We start from the raw sequence: 18,565 nt of genomic DNA, 5'->3' as shown, positions 1-18,565 counted from the left end.
GGAGTTGGTGTCAAATACACAAGCTTTGACACAAGGCTAATACTACACACGACACAAATACTGTTCACACACAAAATTACAAGCCACAGTTCATAATTCAGAACAGAAGAGGCTCTAGAATTGCCTGGTCACATACAGGGACATGGTCTTCCTTTAGTAAATATGGGTGAAAATCATCAAAACTGTCAAGAAATGTCTGGGTCATTTTTCACTACAATAAATTAAAGAAAAAAAATTACGAAATATATAATTTCTTAATTTTCTTTTTAAAATCTTTTTAAGAAAAAACAAAATACTTTGGTAAATCCTAATTATGGCATATAAAGTAAAAATACCATGAGATACTAAGTCATAAGAACGAGATAAAGTCAAAATTATAACATAAAAAGTGGCAATAAGGTCATAATTATGACAAATTAAGAAAAATTAAGAGATAAAAAGTCAATTATGACATTAAAAAAAAAACATAATTATGACTTTTTTAAATTAAAATGCATTTATCATAATTATGACGTTTTATCTCATAATTTCAACTTTCATATGATTTGCCAAAGCATGATTTTTTTCCCTTATATGGTGGAAATAAGCTTCCATATAATCTTCCAGTCTATGAAGGACATGAACTTTGTTTTGTTTGTAATGGCTACAGAACTTGTGTCGCCTCGACAGATGCATCATGGGAAATCAATGCTCTCAATCACTAGTACAGCTTTAAAAAAAATGCATATTAAAGCAGCTGACATGCACTACAGCGAAAAGCAATTTTTCTGTCTATCATAAACTCCTTCATCCTTTGATACTGCAAGAACAATAAGATCTTTCAGAAGAAATATGATGTCGGCATAAGAAACACAAACACAACATTCATTATAAAGGGAGGAAATATTCTCTAGGTGGGGGGTGCAACCAAGGAAGACAATGCAGAGAAGAGCGCTACAGTATTTTCCTTTACGTTCTGTCTGATGAACAGCTGTACATACACTGACCCTGCAGTTAAATGGCTGTCAACCCTTGTAGTCTAGCTCACCATTGCTACATTTAGATGCATGAAATGTCAGGAAAACAAAACTGACTGTGGTAAGAGTGGGGAATTAGAATTAGAATCAGTCAAATATCTAAGAGGTGTGTTTTTTGGGAAGCAGATTCATACTGATTCGACATGCTATTTGTATAATAACAGTAAAAGTTGCCTTTAAAGAAAAAAACAGGATGCTACTAAATAATCATGTGCACAAAATAAATTTGATGTAGGCTACACTGTCTACATCATAGATGTTACTTCTTGCTAAATTAAAAAAAAAAAAATGAATAGTTCATCAAAAACGGAAAATTCTGCCATCATATGTTGTTCCAAACCTGTATGTTATTTAGTAAAACACAAAAAAGAGAGATTTAGCAGAATGTCTTTTTCCCAAAATACAAGCCATTGGTTGTCATGTAAGTTGTAACCAAGTACAAAAGGACAAGTTTGTACCTAAGTGATCAAAGTTATTTCATAATATACTTTTATCTATATACAATTATTTAGTAGTTTTAGCTTTTATTTGTAGGGAATGTTTACATGACAACGATATACTAAAAACTGAAACGTTTTTTCTTCGTGTTTTTTGAAAAGTTTCAAGTACAGACGATGATCAAACAATCCCCGGTAACACGGATCTGTGAAAACGACTAAAGATGCTGCATTATTCATGCCAGGCCAGTAGTTGGCGATGTCACTTTGTAAAGAAACAACGCGACTATAGACTGAACGCGTAATACACATGCGCATGATGCCACCGTTTTCACAAATTCACATTTTTTTAGTTAACATGGAGACGATTACAGTATCGTTTTCAAAAACTTGCACTTTGAAACCTATTTTCAACCCATTGTGTAAATTAACAGCCAAAACAACTGAAGATAGACATGAACATCTTGGATGACATGGGTGTGAGTAAATTATCAGGAAAATTTTATTTGAAAGTGAACTAATCCCTAATCCCTAAATTTTTTTTATTAGTATATATATTTTTAAAATATTTCAATTTAGCTTTTTTATTCAATTTAATTTTTTTTATTTCAGTCTTAAGTTTGAGTTGAAGTACTAAAACTATTTATTCTAGTTAGTTGCCTAGGCAACATTCCTACATTATTTTATTTCAGCTTTGTTTTAATTACCAAAAACTTTTTTACGTTGCTGGCAATGATTAACAACTTAAAATTGCTCAAAATTTGTTTGGAACTTTTTTTTAGTAAATGATGCCAGAATTTTCATTTTTTTAATGACCAACAAAAAGTTTGACACAAACCACAACCTTTTTTTTGGTATACCATTATCTTTATCAGCTGATCACCTCATGTGCTTTCTATACAGACAAAACAGCAAAGGTGCTACCAAGAGGAATATTTTCATAACCAAAACAGTTCACAGTTCCAAGGATTTGACTTTGGAATTCAATTAACGCTACTCTCAAGACCAGCTTGATCGTGGTGGAAGACAAACGCTGACAACTAGAAGCTGTCGCACACAGCAACAGATATCACCAACAACTTCAATGACTTCAAGGGTTGAAATGAAAAAATAGCAATACTAGTGCCTAGCTGAAACAGCTAATCCTATCTTACAGAATTCTAATACAGCCTGTATAAAGATGCTGCTGACTCCAGATCGGTGTTTCCAAAGCATCTTCACGAGGATTATCTAGATATAACAGCATAAGAAACAGCGTGACATTGTGCTGAGCTGAAGGTGACTCTTCCATTCAAAGAATCTCAATCCTTCATGTGCCAGCTGGAGTGAATTCATGAAGATCTATATTGCACAGTGAGCGTACGGGTCCTCAAATACCGGCTGCTCTTCGATCCCTCTCGCAAACAGCGTGATCAACTGGCAGTGGACCCTAAGACAGAGAAAGGAAGAAAAAGTCAAATGAAATGCATCCACTTCACTGGAAAAACAACATCCTAAAAACCAGCCCGAGTACATTGGAAATATGTGCCTTAGGCAGCATTTTTGCAAAATGATTTTACATATTTTGCCACACATTCAAAGAGAAATGTCTAGTGAGTGGTGCCAAAAGCCTGTGAAGTTTTATCCAAAACTGATTAACAGAAATCTGGCAATGATTTATTAAATTGGTTGTTACTGTATAGACCTCTTTGGAGCAGACGTCACAATTACGTCACTTGCAGCTGCGCGCGCATAGTGGTTGCAGAAAAATAGCGGTAGCAATTGGAGGAAAATGTGCAAAATCCACAGAATAAGAGAAAAACGTTTTGTTGTGCCTCTGGATGTTGGAATCGGAATGCAAAAAAATATAGTCTTCATTTTTAAAGAAAACCATCGTTGAAAACGTCCTTTGAAGCTAAACGGAGACTGGACTGATGACACCTCCAAGGATTAGTCTACTATTAAAGCAGGAATTTGATGTAAACAGTAAGTCTACATAATATTCACATGCAGTTCAGAGGACATACATACATAGCAGTTACAGCATGAAATAATATTTAAACCTATAACATTTTACATAGTTAACTTTTAAACATAGTCTATAAAATTTTTATTTCACAATTCTGACTTTTTTTCTTGCATTTGCGTGTTTATGACTCCCAGTTCGGCCATTATAACTCGCAATTGTGAGTTTATTTCACAATTCTGAGGGGAAAAAAGTCAGAATATGCGGGATAAATTGCAATTCAGAAAAGACAGGATAACGAGTAGGCTATATCTCACAATTCTGTTTTTCTTTGTAAGAAATGTGAGATATAAACTCAGGTTTGCGAGAGATAAAAGTCAGAATTGTGAGATATAAACTCGAAATTAACTCTTTTTTATTCTTTTATTTCGTGGCTTCCATAGACTGCTACTGCTCAACTGTCATTTTCTGCAACCAGGTAAAAAACGTCATCGCTGTTTGCAAACACCAAATTGGTCTATTGCGCAAGTTACGTACCACCTACACTAAAGCAAACATAAAATAAAAACACATTTGCTGAAGCAACCAGGCCATTTTAGCTTGTTTCTAAAAGACTTTTAGAAGTCTCTTTTACTGTGAATTGTGTTTTAATGGGACGAGCGCTCTGCATCGCAACTACCAGGTGAGCTACCGAGCAAGTTTATTACAGTCATAAGTAGCTGGTTATGTGATGCAAATGTGAAAATGCGTTAATGTACAAATTATGTACTATGGTAAAAGTGTGTAGCATCTGAATAGATCAAACACACAATTGCTCAACAGAACAGTTACTCCTCCAACCCTTCACCCACGCAGGCCCCGTAATGTCTGGGTTCTCCACTGAGCGTTATCAACCCTTCTGCACCATTTGCTCTCCACTTACACTTCAAAGACACTTAGGAGACAGGCCACTAGAATCATACATTGTGTATAAAAATGAATTCTTTGCCATTAGTTCATTGACGACTTTTTCTAAATTAATGAACATGCATCTCCCCAGTACATTTTGTGCATTATATCGGTTTGTATATTGTTCTTTTGTATATTATAAAGTGTTATAAATGCATGTGATGATACTTCTTGATATTGTAGCCCATCTAGGTGGTGTTTAATATCAAATTACTCCTTGTTTAATGACTTGTATTTTGGTGGACATCACAATATCATAGAATGCATTGTATGTTTGTAATATTTATCAGAGTTTAAATGGACATAAACCTACTAGTTAACTCCACCCATGCAAATTAACTCACTTTCAAACAAAGGAATCATTGGTCAAGCCAAGACTCGAAGGTGTCGACTGTCTGGAGAAGTTAAATAGCTCTGAGCAGATCACGTTTTACTTCTAGTTTTCTGGTTCTTCTCTTTGTTCCTGCTGATACTACGGATTGCGGATTTCCTTTCAAGCCATGAACAACTGCCTCGACCAAAAGAGTCAAATTAACAACGCATGTTTGTATGAATTTCTTCATTCACCGCAGAAGATATTGATTGTGACTTCAGCACCATCGGACCGAACCATCAAGGATTTCTCCTGAACCTGCAGATCCGGACGCTCAACAGTTAAGGCATTTGCAAGTATCGTTTGAACACTAAACGGCAATTAAGTATTACGATTGTGAACCCATTTTGTTAACAAAGGTCCTTTATAGTATTGAAACTGATGGTTCTTCCAGCTTGTTATTTTTGACTTTTCCATTGGTTCATTCCCCTGTTACGGTTCAAATTCAATTTCACGCTCTCATTTCCTATGTATGCGTGAATTGTATGTTTGTGTTTGTTACTTTAGTTATGCGTTCGTGATTTAGTTAAATAAAACTTGTGTGCACACTCTTGCGAGTTGATTCTGATCTGCTTATAATTTGAGCTCATTTGCTTAAAGTGTTTTGAGGTCATATCATGCGAAAGTGAGTCTTTATTAATAAATAATCATAATTTGTGTGAAAAGAAATAAAAGTAGTTGTTTTACTGCCACTAGTGTTCACTTCAACTGTGAATTGTGCGTATAGGTACGTTTTGTGAAAATGTAGGCATGCTTTTCCAATGAGTCCAATGAGGTTGCTAAAAACTATTCTAATATTGTTTAATTTTCTTAATATTTCAATATAAGTGTAACATTTAAAGTATAATGGTTTGTTAAAATCCCTAACCCAGTAAAACCGATGCCTGCTTTGGCAAACACCACTAATACGTTGTGTCCTAGAGTAGTGCAAGCAAGTTCTGGTAAGCAATAAATGCTTCGTCATGTTGAGTAAAAAGTTTTGTAGTTAAATGCATGTGCTATTAGGAGGTTCAGGGGCTCTTTAATTTCCTCTAATTCCACTCAATACTCTGGAGGTGAGTTCAGTGCCAGGCGATTGCCTTTTTCAGCAGTGGTATCATCATCAATTATCTCAACAGGTTATTTGCTTACTCATTCGAGAAACAATTACTGAAGCTGAAAATGGAATAAATGAATGGACTTCTATTTTAATTAAAGGAGGTGAGCCTTTAACAGTGAGAAGGCCATTAAATTAGGAGCATTTCACTGCTACGCATTGTTGACACAGAACAATGGGGCGTGAAGGAAATGATGCATTCGGGCGAGCCGTCATGCTGTATCAAGGAGGAGAACAACTCCTCTGCAGGCACAATGGAGGGAGTTTTTAATTTTAATAGCATCTTTTCCACAGGCTCAGACCACAAAAGTCCATTTATTTACCCTGTTTAGTATGCTAGTGCCGAGACAATCTGGTGCTCGTGAAACCTCAACATTTCAACTAAAGCTTTCACTAATCGTCCAACACTTTAATGAAGCATGTTCATTTTGTGTCAGAGGAACATTTTCTGAAAACTGATTATACAGGGTCTAAAAGAGATAGTGACATCTCTTAGATATATGAGGAAGTCTCAGTGATGTCCGCACCCCTTAATTACAATGACAATTAGAACTTGCTTGAAGTAATTAGTGCATTAAAAATATAATGGCACACTCTTTCCTTTTGAAACACAGGCACAGTGCAAGAGCTCTCATTTTCACCGCATGCACCTTTTAATTTTTGGTCATTACGCCATCAGAAAATTTTTTACTTTTAGGGGTACAACAGCTTGACAGTTGGGCAGTACCCTTAAAGGGACAACTTTGTAACTTAATTACCACTAAAAGGTGCATATTAGTACCTTAGGCTATGCCTACAATTAATCTGGATACATTTGAAATTTTTTTCATTTTCGTTTCAAAAATGCTCTCCACCGACACCAGCGTTTTCAAGTTTCATGTCCACATTGAAATGTTGGAAAATGTTAAAATCATCTTTCTTTAACAAAATGATACAGAGAGACCAGACATATTAGAAGTGCTCTATTTTTATAGTGTGAAAAAAATAACTGCTTTACATGAAAAAGTGATCTGTAATCATAGTACATAGTACAATCATAGCACATAACAGATATGTCTGTTACGCTACACGGCCAAAAAAAAAAAAAAAAGACTTAACTATAGGTATTATACTTATTAAACACATGTTTCTAGCATGTAAGATGTTTGGAAACAGTTCTTAACCGTAATTGATGGAGTATGTAAAAAAAAAAAAAAGTAATTTCTTAAACAACCATGTAGAAAGACATATCATGGCCATATTCTAGGATGACAATGTCAAGATTCATCAGGCTCAACTTGAGAAAGAATGGTTGGGAGGGAGCATGAAGAATCATTTTTACACATGAATTGGCACCTCTGAGTCCAGACCTTAAATTCATTGAAAGTTTTTGGGATGTGCTGGATTAGACTCTTGCATTGACAATACAAGATCTTGACCAAAAATGTATGCACCTCTTGATGGAAATTTCCTATTTAAATCCAAACAGCGAATTTTTTTTATTTTTTATATTTGTTTCAGATAGAGATCAAACTATTCCAAGAATTTGTATGAAATAGCACCACCGACGAACATGTAAGCAATATACATATGATGCTGTTGCGCCACATTTTGGTTTGTAACTTCACAGAACATTAGTAAACCATAGTAGATCACATATCTTTATTTAGAGCAGGTGGTATTGAAAAATCCCAAAAACTACATAAGACAATGCATAGATCACAGAGTGACATGACATGCTGCTAAGCTAAGGCTATAGGACTTCCAGGATCTGATCGTGTCGCGATCATGACCCAGTGTTTTCCAACATCATTTGAAAGTTCAACCAATGGAAACTTGATCTCAGGGGTGGTGGGTGGGTATAGCAGTTAGGGACGATGTGTATAGACAAATCGGACACAGTTTGACAGCTGGAGCGCTCTTGGATTGGATTGGTTGATTTACCATGCGCCATAGAATAAAATATTTTAGTTTTTTTGGTCATACAGATAAGAGTAATACATCTTTTGAATCTGTGAAGATTCTATTTTTATTTGTGTGCACTCACAATAACAACAAAACGTTGTGCTTTTGTAAAATAATGAAAGCAAACAGGGTGCGCTTTCTGCCCTTTCTCTGTGAACTTGAGCAAGTCAAAAAAAAGAAAAAAAAGAAAGAACTGAAACTCCATGTAAACTTGCCTCACAGATATGAAAAATATATCTATAGAAAGCAAAATATCTACTTTTAAATGAACCAAGTCAAATGAAAACAAATATTCTCAGGTGACATGCATACACAGCAAAATCCCCAACTCTGCTCAGAGTACATATGGTCCCTCTTTAAATAGTGTTAAAGTAACACTGAAGTTAAAGTTAATGAGATAATTAAGTAAATAATAAGGCTGTGACTTAAGTCACTTGTAGTTCTTGTGTTTTTTCTTATTTCTTCAGTGATTCTGCTTGTTAACAGCAGGTGTTCATCACTAATGCACAATCATTACTTAATTAATTGCTTAATTATCTCATTAAATTTAACTCCACTTCAGTGTTATTTTAACACTATTTTGGGAAGGAACCATATGTACTCTGAGCAGAGTTGATTTAACTCTGGGGATTTTGCTGTGTATGCGTGTCCACTACTGTGCAGATGATGAGTCAGCATCGTCAACTTCATCACTGCAGCAGAAAATACAGAAAACACTAGTTATCAAATAATTATTAAAATGTTAAAGTAATCTCCTTGCTGTTTTCCCCTGATGCATTCATAATCATTACTTCTGCCGGTGTGCTGTGGCAAGCTTTATGCGTGTGCTTGAGCACTGATTAGGCTATGTAAAGTCTCATTAAAGGCTCTTTATTATGATTTACATGGTTTATTAATAAACGTGCGATTAATCGACTAATAACTTAAAATGAACGACTACTAGTCGGCCAGAAAAATTCTTTAGTCGAGGGCAGCCCTAATAAAATCACTTGGTTAATTATGTTTCAAAATAAAAGTCTAGACCACCTAATCCATTGCATGGCTTGAACACATTAATACACTTGGAATACGCAAATACGGTCTGATGCACGTGTTTTGTGCACGAGCTGCACACCTCAAAACTACGCACTCTAATGATGACCTTGCTTAATCGACCATCGATAAGTTTTGACGATTAAATTATCTACAATTAATCGATCATTAAAATAAATGTTACCATCCCCGCTAAGTACAAGTAAGATTTATCTTTAGCAACCCTGTGAAAGTGAATAGCACATTACAGGCGTATAAACATAGACATCTATCGGTACAACATGCGTCAGATGATAAAACTAGATTTATTGTTTTCAAACACCTTCGTTTTCACAAAACACACTACAATGCAAAATGGCGTTTTTAAATTGGAGAGTGTCTTAAAAAAAAATGCTACCTCAGTGTTGAAAAAGCACAAAACAGAGAGAGAAAAAGATCATATGTACCCTCAAAGAAAAAAAATACTAAAAGTGTCACCTGACCTATTTGACATATCCAAACATTTTGCATATCCAAATGGGAGTTCAAAGGGTGTGTCTTGGTAGAGTGGGTGTGTTATCACTCAAGGGAAGTGTCTAGATATAGCATTTCTGCATTGCGCTAGCTACGCAAGACCATGGGTTCTATTCACAAATGCATGAATTCATAAGCAGGAATACCCTGAATGCAATGTAAATCGCTTCAGATAAAAGTATCTGCCTAAATGTAAAAGTAAGAATTGGTGTATCTGGACAGGGGCGTGTCCTACCGGACTTGAATTGCAGTCTGTGGAAGGATCTCTCCATCACAGTTCCAGTTGCTCTGGGAAGGCATACAGCCACAGGCTCTGTGCTCCCTGCAGATCTGACTAAGGAATCGCTTGCCTCCTGCTCCACTCTCTCTCAGGTCCACTTCGGAATCACATTCCTGATATCTGGGGGTGAATCGGAACTGCTTGACCCGGTACACCTCCACAAAAGAATGATCAAACTGTACAAAGAAAGAGATAGGAACAAGAGTAATGCTTACTGAATTTCATGTCAAATATCTTTAAACACTACTGTTCAAAAGTTGTTAAAATAATACTTTTATTCAGCAAAGAAATATTTATCTTTCAAATGAATGCTGGTCTTTTAAACTTTCTAATCAAAGAATCGTGAAAAAAATCATCACGGTTTCCACAAAATGTTACTGTTTTAACTGTATTTTTAATCAAACAAAAGCATCCTTGAGCGAAAGAGACTTCCTTCAAAAACTTGCCCCAAACTTTTGAAAGATAGTGTTTATTCTGACAAGGATTCAGTTAACAAATGTGAATGATCATGAAATCTGACGTTTGGTCTAATTCATATTTTCAAAATAAATTTGGGATCTGTATATTGTATATTTACAAATGAAAATGTCAAGAATTGTTCCTTTGATGAGAAATAAACTAATGTATTGTGAATTCTTACAATCATTGTAAACAATATTTAAGTTCTGTAACATCAATGCACTGATTTTCCATTGTCCAATGTAAAATTGACCTCATGTAAAACAAGTCCATCCATCCATCCAGACGCATTTGAAATGTGGACTCAATTTCCATGACATTTCCAAATATTTCTGATTACTGATTGTTTTTATAGAGATTGTACTTACAAAAGAGCCATTTCTAGTCATTTGAATATTTTAGGAGTTAAGCAGACAAATTGCCATGACTTTCAAGGTTCTCCATGACCATGGGAACACTGCTGTGATTACGTACTTCAAAGAAAAAGATTCCCTGCTGTTTTTCAAAGAAAAAAAAAGATCTTGCAGTTAATTAAAAATACATATGAATTTATACTAATATAACATATATACTGTAGTAGGCATTTGGTGGACAGCGGGGTTACTTTTTTGAAGTTTGTTAGTTAAGAGAGCGGCGTTTTTTTTTCCCAGGCTTTGATGAAACAGGAATGGATTTGCTTTCTCTCTTTCATTAAAAAAATAATTCCACTGATATTTTCTGTGGTAGATAAAATGGGTACCTGGTCATCCTTATTGGTGTGCCGCAGCAGGTGGCGCAGGAAGTCAATTCGGGAGCACTTCCTAACAAGGATGAGGTCAGTAGTTCCATCTGCGAGGTGCGCTGACGGCGACAGACCTTTAGGACTGCGAGGACATGCACAACTCATGTTGGCGGCATTGATGGCCAAGAACTTCCCCCTGATGACCGTCCACGTGTCCCGACACTCTGAAATACAACATCATGTGACTACCAGTATAGAAAGCAGTTTTGGGGGTAACGCATTGCAAGTAATGCGAGTTACGTAATCAGATTACTAGTAAAGTAACATTACTTTTACAACAAATTTACAATGCATTGACAATTGACTGACTCCTAACCCCAGTGAAATCGTGAGTAAGAGCAGAGGTGTTAAGTGTGTTGTGTGAACATGATGCTTATTGTAGTTCTAGACTAAAAAAAGCATGCATTTACTCATCTCACTTGCACAAAAACAGATTTAGTATTCCTCAATATGAATAAAAACTTACACAAACTGTTACACAAAACTGCAATAATTAAATATGTTAAATACAAATATACTTTATGTATTTAATCTCACTTTATTAACCAATGTCTTTGCTGCTGACCTTTGGTGATCCAGTGCGACCATAATACGTTATATGCCTATAGATCACATTTGTGTTTAATTTTTTGTTTGTTTTTATTGCTGAAGTAAAAGTGTTGAACTTTGTTCTCCTTCATCCTATTCTTCTGCAATCCAGAATGGCAGCGCAGCTGAAAGGTTTGTTTTGAGCTGCGCCCTCTACTGTACAGGCATGAATTTGCATTTCCTTCACTTTTGGTGTGTGAAAGGGTTTTTCAAAAATATTTTTTTATTAAAAAAACAAACAAGCAAGCCCCAGCTCTGTTGAGAAAAAGTAACGCAAAGTAACGTAACACGTGACTCTACATAAAACGTAACTAAGTAGTGTAATGAGTTACTTTTAAGGATTAAGGCATTATTGTAACATGTTACTTTTAAAAGTAATTTTTCCCAACACTGGCCAGGTTCCCATCAAAGATTTTTATGCCAAAAAAAAAAAAGTTTAGCGCATCAAAAAGTTTAGCTCATCAAAATATTAAGCGATTGAGCTGAGATGAAAATCCCATTTGTTGATAAAATTTCTCAAATGTCGACACAATCTTTTTCCGTTTCAATTTAGCGCATTAATTCTAGCTTGATACTTCAAATACCGCAAAAATTGGTTTGGAAAAATTGGACTTTTTGATGAGAAAAAGGGCTTTAGTGCAAATAAATGTGGTACCACAAGACAGAATTAGCCTATACATGTCATGCAGCATCCATGTTCATGGTGTTGCTCCCGTTTAAGCACCATTTCTCTGTATATGTGAAAATAAGCAGTACAGTATTTCAGTTGTTTCATTACTCTCTACATGTTACATATATTTGGGATGCAAAAGATACGAATTCGCGATATATGCAAAATGACGTATGGAAACGACTCAAGGGCAGATATTTTTGGCGAAATAACAAAATTTATGCGACAATGCATTTTTTTTTTAGGGATAATGTCATCACCCACACCATTTTATTGTTAAAAGGCCAACTGGATCGAAACAGCCTCGAGACAGCAAATTTCGCAATTATTTTTTTCTCTCGCATATTTGCTTTGCCAATAACAAAACATCACAAAAACTGGATGAAAACTTAGTAAGTACATATATTCTCTGAATTTCCATGAATTGGATAAAAGTATTGGATACAAAATATTTTCCAGACCTATAGACCTTATTTACCAGAGAAACAAGCGCGCCGCCATCTTTATAAAATTGTCTTTGAACTTCCGTTTTGCGGTAGCTCTGTACATTTCTATGGCATCGCTGTCAAAGAATAATTAGTTGGTTAAGTGGATTTACTTGTTGTAGAGTTAATGAAAGTTATCATGAGCATTGTTATGTTTAAAGCAGATGTCTTAACAAATGTCAGTAGATCGGGAAGATTTTAAAACGAGCAGTTCATTCATAAATGTAATATCGCTGTGGAAATACAAGCCGGAAGTCAAAAGACAACGAGCGCAGCGCTGAAAAGGGGCGGGGCTACATAAGGTCTATAAATAAATAAAATTCCCCAACATTTTCACATTTTCCAAGACTGTGGATAGGCTAGGAATTTCTAAGCACCAACTCAGAACACATTAGCGATAGTTTTGCAAAGGCAAATCACTCACATTTTCCTGAGAAAATGTAAAAATTTTCTTATAAATTGGAAAAATTAAAGAAGTAAGGTGATTGTAAATCTCAAGGCATGTATAGCTGTGGCGCTGACTCGCTGATGAAGGGCCCTCGAATGTCTTTCCTGTTTACATCATTCTTCCCCTCATTTTTCCCACAAGAATCTATTTATGCCACACGGTCTAAAAGCATTCAGGAAATCATCATGCACAAATGCCAATTTGGGACTGTGAGGGCAGAGAGTGTGTCTCTGTAAACAGCACTTATCAGTGCTCAGGGTAAACACACAGAATGCTGGGTAACGGAGGTGCCAGTTGTTTGGAGGGTGCTGTGAGGCAGAGATAATATGCTGTGTGTGTATGTGTGCACTCTCTAAATGATCAGCCGGGCGGCAGCTTGAACCATTTGGCCTAATGTTCACAAACAGCGTGCCAGTCGAGCCGACAGATGGGGGCATTACAAATCACGGCTGAAAATGCACTTTGTTGGCCTGTACTATGGGTGGGCGCATTTACCACAGAGCAGATATGAGACTTCCTGTCAATGCCAGAGCTCAGTTAAACATTGGAATAGAGTATTCCCAAACGCTCCTCACCAGCATCAGAAACGCTGTCTTCATCTTTGCTGACCAGTTTGTCAGACGAGGACTGCCGACAGATACTACACCTGCAAGTCAAAGAGAAACAGATGTTAACAATAGAGGAGGGTTATATAGCTACAAACTCACTACAAAAATGGCTTATATGCTTATATGTTCACACCACACACACATAATTTTATTATTTTAGCCAGTTATATCCAAAATGTTTAACACATACATAAGTATAAACATCTATTTTAAACCAATCAATGCATGGTTTAAAGGTGCCCTAGAATGTAAAATTGAATTTACCTTGGCATAGTTAAATAATTAGAGTTCTGTACATGGAAATGACATACAGTGAGTCTCAAACACCATTGTTTCCTCCTTCTTATGTAAATTTGATTTGTGCAAAAGACCACTGAAAAACAGGCAAATCTCAACATAACATTGACTGTGATGCAACAGTCGGGATCATTAATATGTACGCCCCCAACTTTTGTATATGCCAGTCCATGTTCAAGGCAGTATTATCATCTGGAGCTGCACAGCCGAATCATCAGACATTCGGCAGGTATTGTGAAGCAAGCAAGGACAATAGCGAAAATGGCAGATGGATCGATAATAGCTGTTAATGGTCCATGATATCATGATATTTTTAGTGATATTTGTGAATTGTCTTTCTAAATGTTTCGTTAGCATGTTGCTAATGTACTGTTAAATGTGGTTCAAGTTACCTTTGTTTCTTACTGTATTCACGGAGACCAGATCCATGTCGTTATTTTCATTTTTAAACGCTTGCAGTCTGTATAATTCAAAAATGCATCTTCATTCTTTATAAATCTCTCCAACAGTTTAACGATAGCTTTAGCCCTGTTAGCCGCAACATACAGTCAAACTCATTCAGAATCAAATGTAAACATCCGCAAAATAAATACCATACTTACATGATCTGATATGCTGCATCACGAACACTTTGTAAAGATCCATTTTGAGGGTTATATTAGCTGTGTGAACTTTGTTTATGCAATGTATTATAGAGTTGCGAGCTTGGGGGCGGGGATCAAGAGCATTTAAAGGGGACACGCACTGAATCGGCGCATTTTTAATTATGCCCCAAAATAGGCAATTAAAACATTGTATAATAAAAAATCTATGGGGTATTTTGAGCTGAAACTTCACAGACACATTCTGGGGACACCTTAGACTAGATACCTTGTGAAATAGGGTTCTAGGGCACCTTTAAAAATAAGCAGGAACCATGATATTTATCCTTGAAATATATAGATTGTAATTTATATGTACTTACATCTAGAATATATATTGTGAATATATATATTGGGGTCAATAAGATTGTTTTTAGAAATTAATACTTTTATTCAGCAAGGACTCATTAAATTGGTCAAAAAATGACAGTAAAGATATCTTTAATGTTACTAAAGATATGCATCACAATAAGATAGAAAAGATAACCCTCAATCAGACGATGCCTCAATTGACTAATTTTACAGGTTCTGTCATGTTGTGCTATTGTTTGCTCACTGATTCATATTATTGGGATTGTATTGTGACTAAACAAAAAGCACAGAACAGTATTTACCCAGATCGACACTGCATTTTGTCTCTTGGAGTTCCTAAGTTCCCTTCAGCAGGTAAGAAGGACACAGTTCCCTCATAGTAGCGATGTGACAGAAAAGTTTTAACACCTGGAAAAAAAAGAAAGAAAAGAAAAATAATGTCCATTGCAAATTGCAGAATTGCAGACAGACAAGAATCGCCTATTTCAGTCTTGAGACATTTCCTGTGTACCTGAGATATCGTAACGGGCCGGGCCCATCCAGCGCTTCCTCTCGCTGTATGTCAGCACGTCTCCGTAGAACCCGTAACCCAATAGTGACACAGAATAGCGCAGGAAGCTGTTTTCATTGTGCACCGAGCAGACGTCCATTGGCTGAGAATCACCTGTGGTAAAAGTCAGGATGGATTTCAGGAAACACAAACTGATAACGTCAGTATTCAGTGCTATGATGCACTGTAAAAAATCGAAAGTTGAGAAAACTTAAGTTTAAGGCAACTTCAGCAGATTTTTGAGTTTTCTCAACCTGTTTTTGTAGATTTTTGAGTTTCCTCAATTTTTTGTTGTATAAACTGAATATAAGAAGTTGAGAAAACTCAAAAATCTGCTGAAGTTTGTTGCCTTAAACTTAAGTTTTCTCAACTTTTGATTTTTTTACAGTGTGTCACATCTGAGAATATTGCATACTGCTGCAAAAATAGATCACTGACACTCCCCCTGATTTATTTAATCCAAAATAAAGTAAAAACAGTCATATTGTGAAATACACTTAATATAAGGATCATGTGGCACTGAAGACTGGAGTAATGATGCTGAAAATTCAGCTTTGCCACCACAAGTCTTCCAGTCTTCAGTGTCACATGATCCTTCAGAAATCAATCTAATATGCTGATTTATTATGATTATCAATGTTGAAAACAGTTGAGCTGCTTATTTTTATGTGTGTGTGTGGACACTGATACTTTTTTTGATTGAATAGAAATTTCAAAAGACAAACATTTATTTGAAATGGAAATCTTTTGTAACATTATAAATATCTTTACTGTCACTTTTGATTAATTTAATGTGTCCTTGCTGAATAAAATGATGTATTAATTAAAAAAAAAGTGGTTGTTCAAATTTTGTATACATTTTTTGTATAAAGACAATAAGTCAGTGATACTTTTTATCCATTGTAAAATTATTATATATTTTTTTATGAATTATTTATAGTATTTTTTTATGAAGTATTTATATTATTATATGGTATTTGCTATTATAAATCACTGAATCAGTGTTTGAAATCAGTCACAAGCCAAGGAAAGACATGCTCTTAAAAAAAAAAAAAAAAAAAAAAAAACCTTAAATTAATGACAATGAAAAGATTATCTCTATTCATTTGGAACTTGGTGGACACGAACCAAACAAACAAACAAACAAACAAACATTCATTACAAACAATCACTACAAATGAATGAAAAGTTATTCTCAAGACTTAAAAACAGAATAGCAGAATTTCTACCAGTTGACATTTCTACCTTTGCACAATATATGCTGTCATACTGCTCAGCCCTAGCTGTCAAATGCTCTAGAGAAATTCACATAAACATACGTACAAACATAGCTAGATATATGTATCATAGACAGATATGGAGATGGCCACTTACCCACAACAATGTGCAATGCTGAGGTGACAGGGTCATTTGAGCCAACTGTGGCGTAGCATATACAGTCAGTCGAACCTGTTTCAAAAACACATTTCATGGGTCAGGGGTTCAGAAATGGCCTAAATCTATCTCTCATAACTCACTCTGAAGGTTAACTTATGAAAATCACACTTTCATTTTCAATTTCTGTGGCATACGGGGGCAGTAGCAATCTAACCTTCAATTGTGAACGCTAACCAAACATCACAAGCCAATGGAGGTTTTGCTTCATTCAGCCCTTGTGAGAATAAGAAAGTTTTTCGATCTTGAAATGATTGTAGCTGAAGCATTGCAGGGCACTGTTATATAGAGAGATGAGATTTCAGATGAGTTCAGCCCTCTTTTCTATCTCTTATATGCTGTCTGTTAATCTAATTCCTCTTCCTCAAATTGGTTATATAAAAGTATGAGGTTAAAGGTTTAAGAACACACCGACTGCCATCTGCAAATGTGCCGTCTAACAAGCATAAACCATAAATAAATATTATATATATATATATATATATATATATATATATATATATATATATATATATATATATATATATATATATATATATATATATATATATATATATATATATATATATATACACACACACACTATATTGCCAAAATCATTGAATTCAGGTGTTCCAATCACTTCCATAGCCACAGGTGTAAAATCAAGCACCTAGGCATGCAGACCGCTTCTACAAACATTTGTGAAAGAATGGTTCACTCTCAGGAGCTCAGTGAATTCAAGCATGGTACCGTGATAGGTTGCCACCTGTGCAATAAGTCCATTTGTGACTTTTCCTTACTACTAAATATTCCACGGTCAACTGTTAGAGGTATCACAACAAAGTGGAAGCAATTGGAACAACAGCAACTCAGCCACAAAGTGGTAGGCCACGTAAAATCACAGAGCGGGGTCAACTCATGCTGAGGCACACAGTTTCTGCAGAGTCAATAGCTACAGACCTCCAAACTTCGTGTGGCTTTCAGATTAGCTCAAGAACAGTGCGTAGAGAGCTTCATGGAATGGGTTTCCATGGCCGAGCAGCTGCATCCAAGCCTTACATCACCAAGTGCAATGCATTGCGTCGGATATAGTGGTGTAAAGCACACCGCCACTGGACTCTAGAGCATTGGAGACGTGTTCTCTGGAGTGACGAATAACGCTTCTCTGTCTGGCAATCCGATGGACGAGTCTGGGTTTGGTGGCTGCGAGGAGAACCGTACTTGCCTGACTGCATTGTGCCTAATGTAAAGTTTGGTGGAGGGGGATTATGGTGTGGGGTTGTTTTTCAGGGGTTGAGCTTGGCCCCTTAGTTCCAGTGAAAGGAACTCTTAATGCTTCAAGATACCAAGACATATTGGACAATTTTATGCTCCCAATTTTGTGGGAACAGTTTGGGGATGGCCCCTTCCTGTTCCAACATGACTGCGCACCAGTGCACAAAGCAAGGTCCATAAAGACATGGATGAGCGAGTTTGGTGTGGAGGAACTTGACTGGCCTGCACAGAGTTCTGACCTAAACCTGATAGTCAGAACACCTTTGGGATAAAATTAGAGCGGAGACTGTGAGCCAGGCCTTCTCGCCAACATCAGTGCCTGACCTCACAAATGCGCTTCTAGAAAAATGGTCAAAAATTCGCATAAACACACTCCTAGACCTTGTGGAAAGCCTTCCCAGAAGAGTTGAGGCTGTTATAGCTGCAAAAGGTGATCTAACTCCATATTAAA

The 18,565-nt window shown here is 36.0% G+C and overlaps 1 protein-coding gene across 1 annotated transcript in view; it reads right to left on the bottom strand.

The window, feature by feature from the left end:
* Positions 1 to 567: 567 nt before the first annotated feature.
* cerk (ceramide kinase) overlaps positions 568 to 18,565 on the bottom strand; it is a 42,278-nt gene continuing 24,280 nt past the window's right edge. Inside the window, exons 7-13 of the mRNA XM_048154979.1 lie at positions 16,798 to 16,872; positions 15,385 to 15,537; positions 15,176 to 15,281; positions 13,591 to 13,661; positions 10,783 to 10,988; positions 9,540 to 9,760; positions 568 to 2,882 (exon numbers count right to left, since the gene is read on the bottom strand). Of these exons, the coding sequence (XP_048010936.1) occupies positions 2,795 to 2,882; positions 9,540 to 9,760; positions 10,783 to 10,988; positions 13,591 to 13,661; positions 15,176 to 15,281; positions 15,385 to 15,537; positions 16,798 to 16,872 (920 nt within the window). The 3' untranslated portion in view covers positions 568 to 2,794. The remainder of the gene's footprint in view (positions 2,883 to 9,539; positions 9,761 to 10,782; positions 10,989 to 13,590; positions 13,662 to 15,175; positions 15,282 to 15,384; positions 15,538 to 16,797; positions 16,873 to 18,565) is intronic.

The sequence above is a fragment of the Megalobrama amblycephala genome, linkage group LG14, assembly GCF_018812025.1.
Source record: "Megalobrama amblycephala isolate DHTTF-2021 linkage group LG14, ASM1881202v1, whole genome shotgun sequence".
NCBI classification, from domain to species: domain Eukaryota; kingdom Metazoa; phylum Chordata; class Actinopteri; order Cypriniformes; family Xenocyprididae; genus Megalobrama; species Megalobrama amblycephala.
This window is presented reverse-complemented; position numbering and strand designations above follow the sequence as displayed.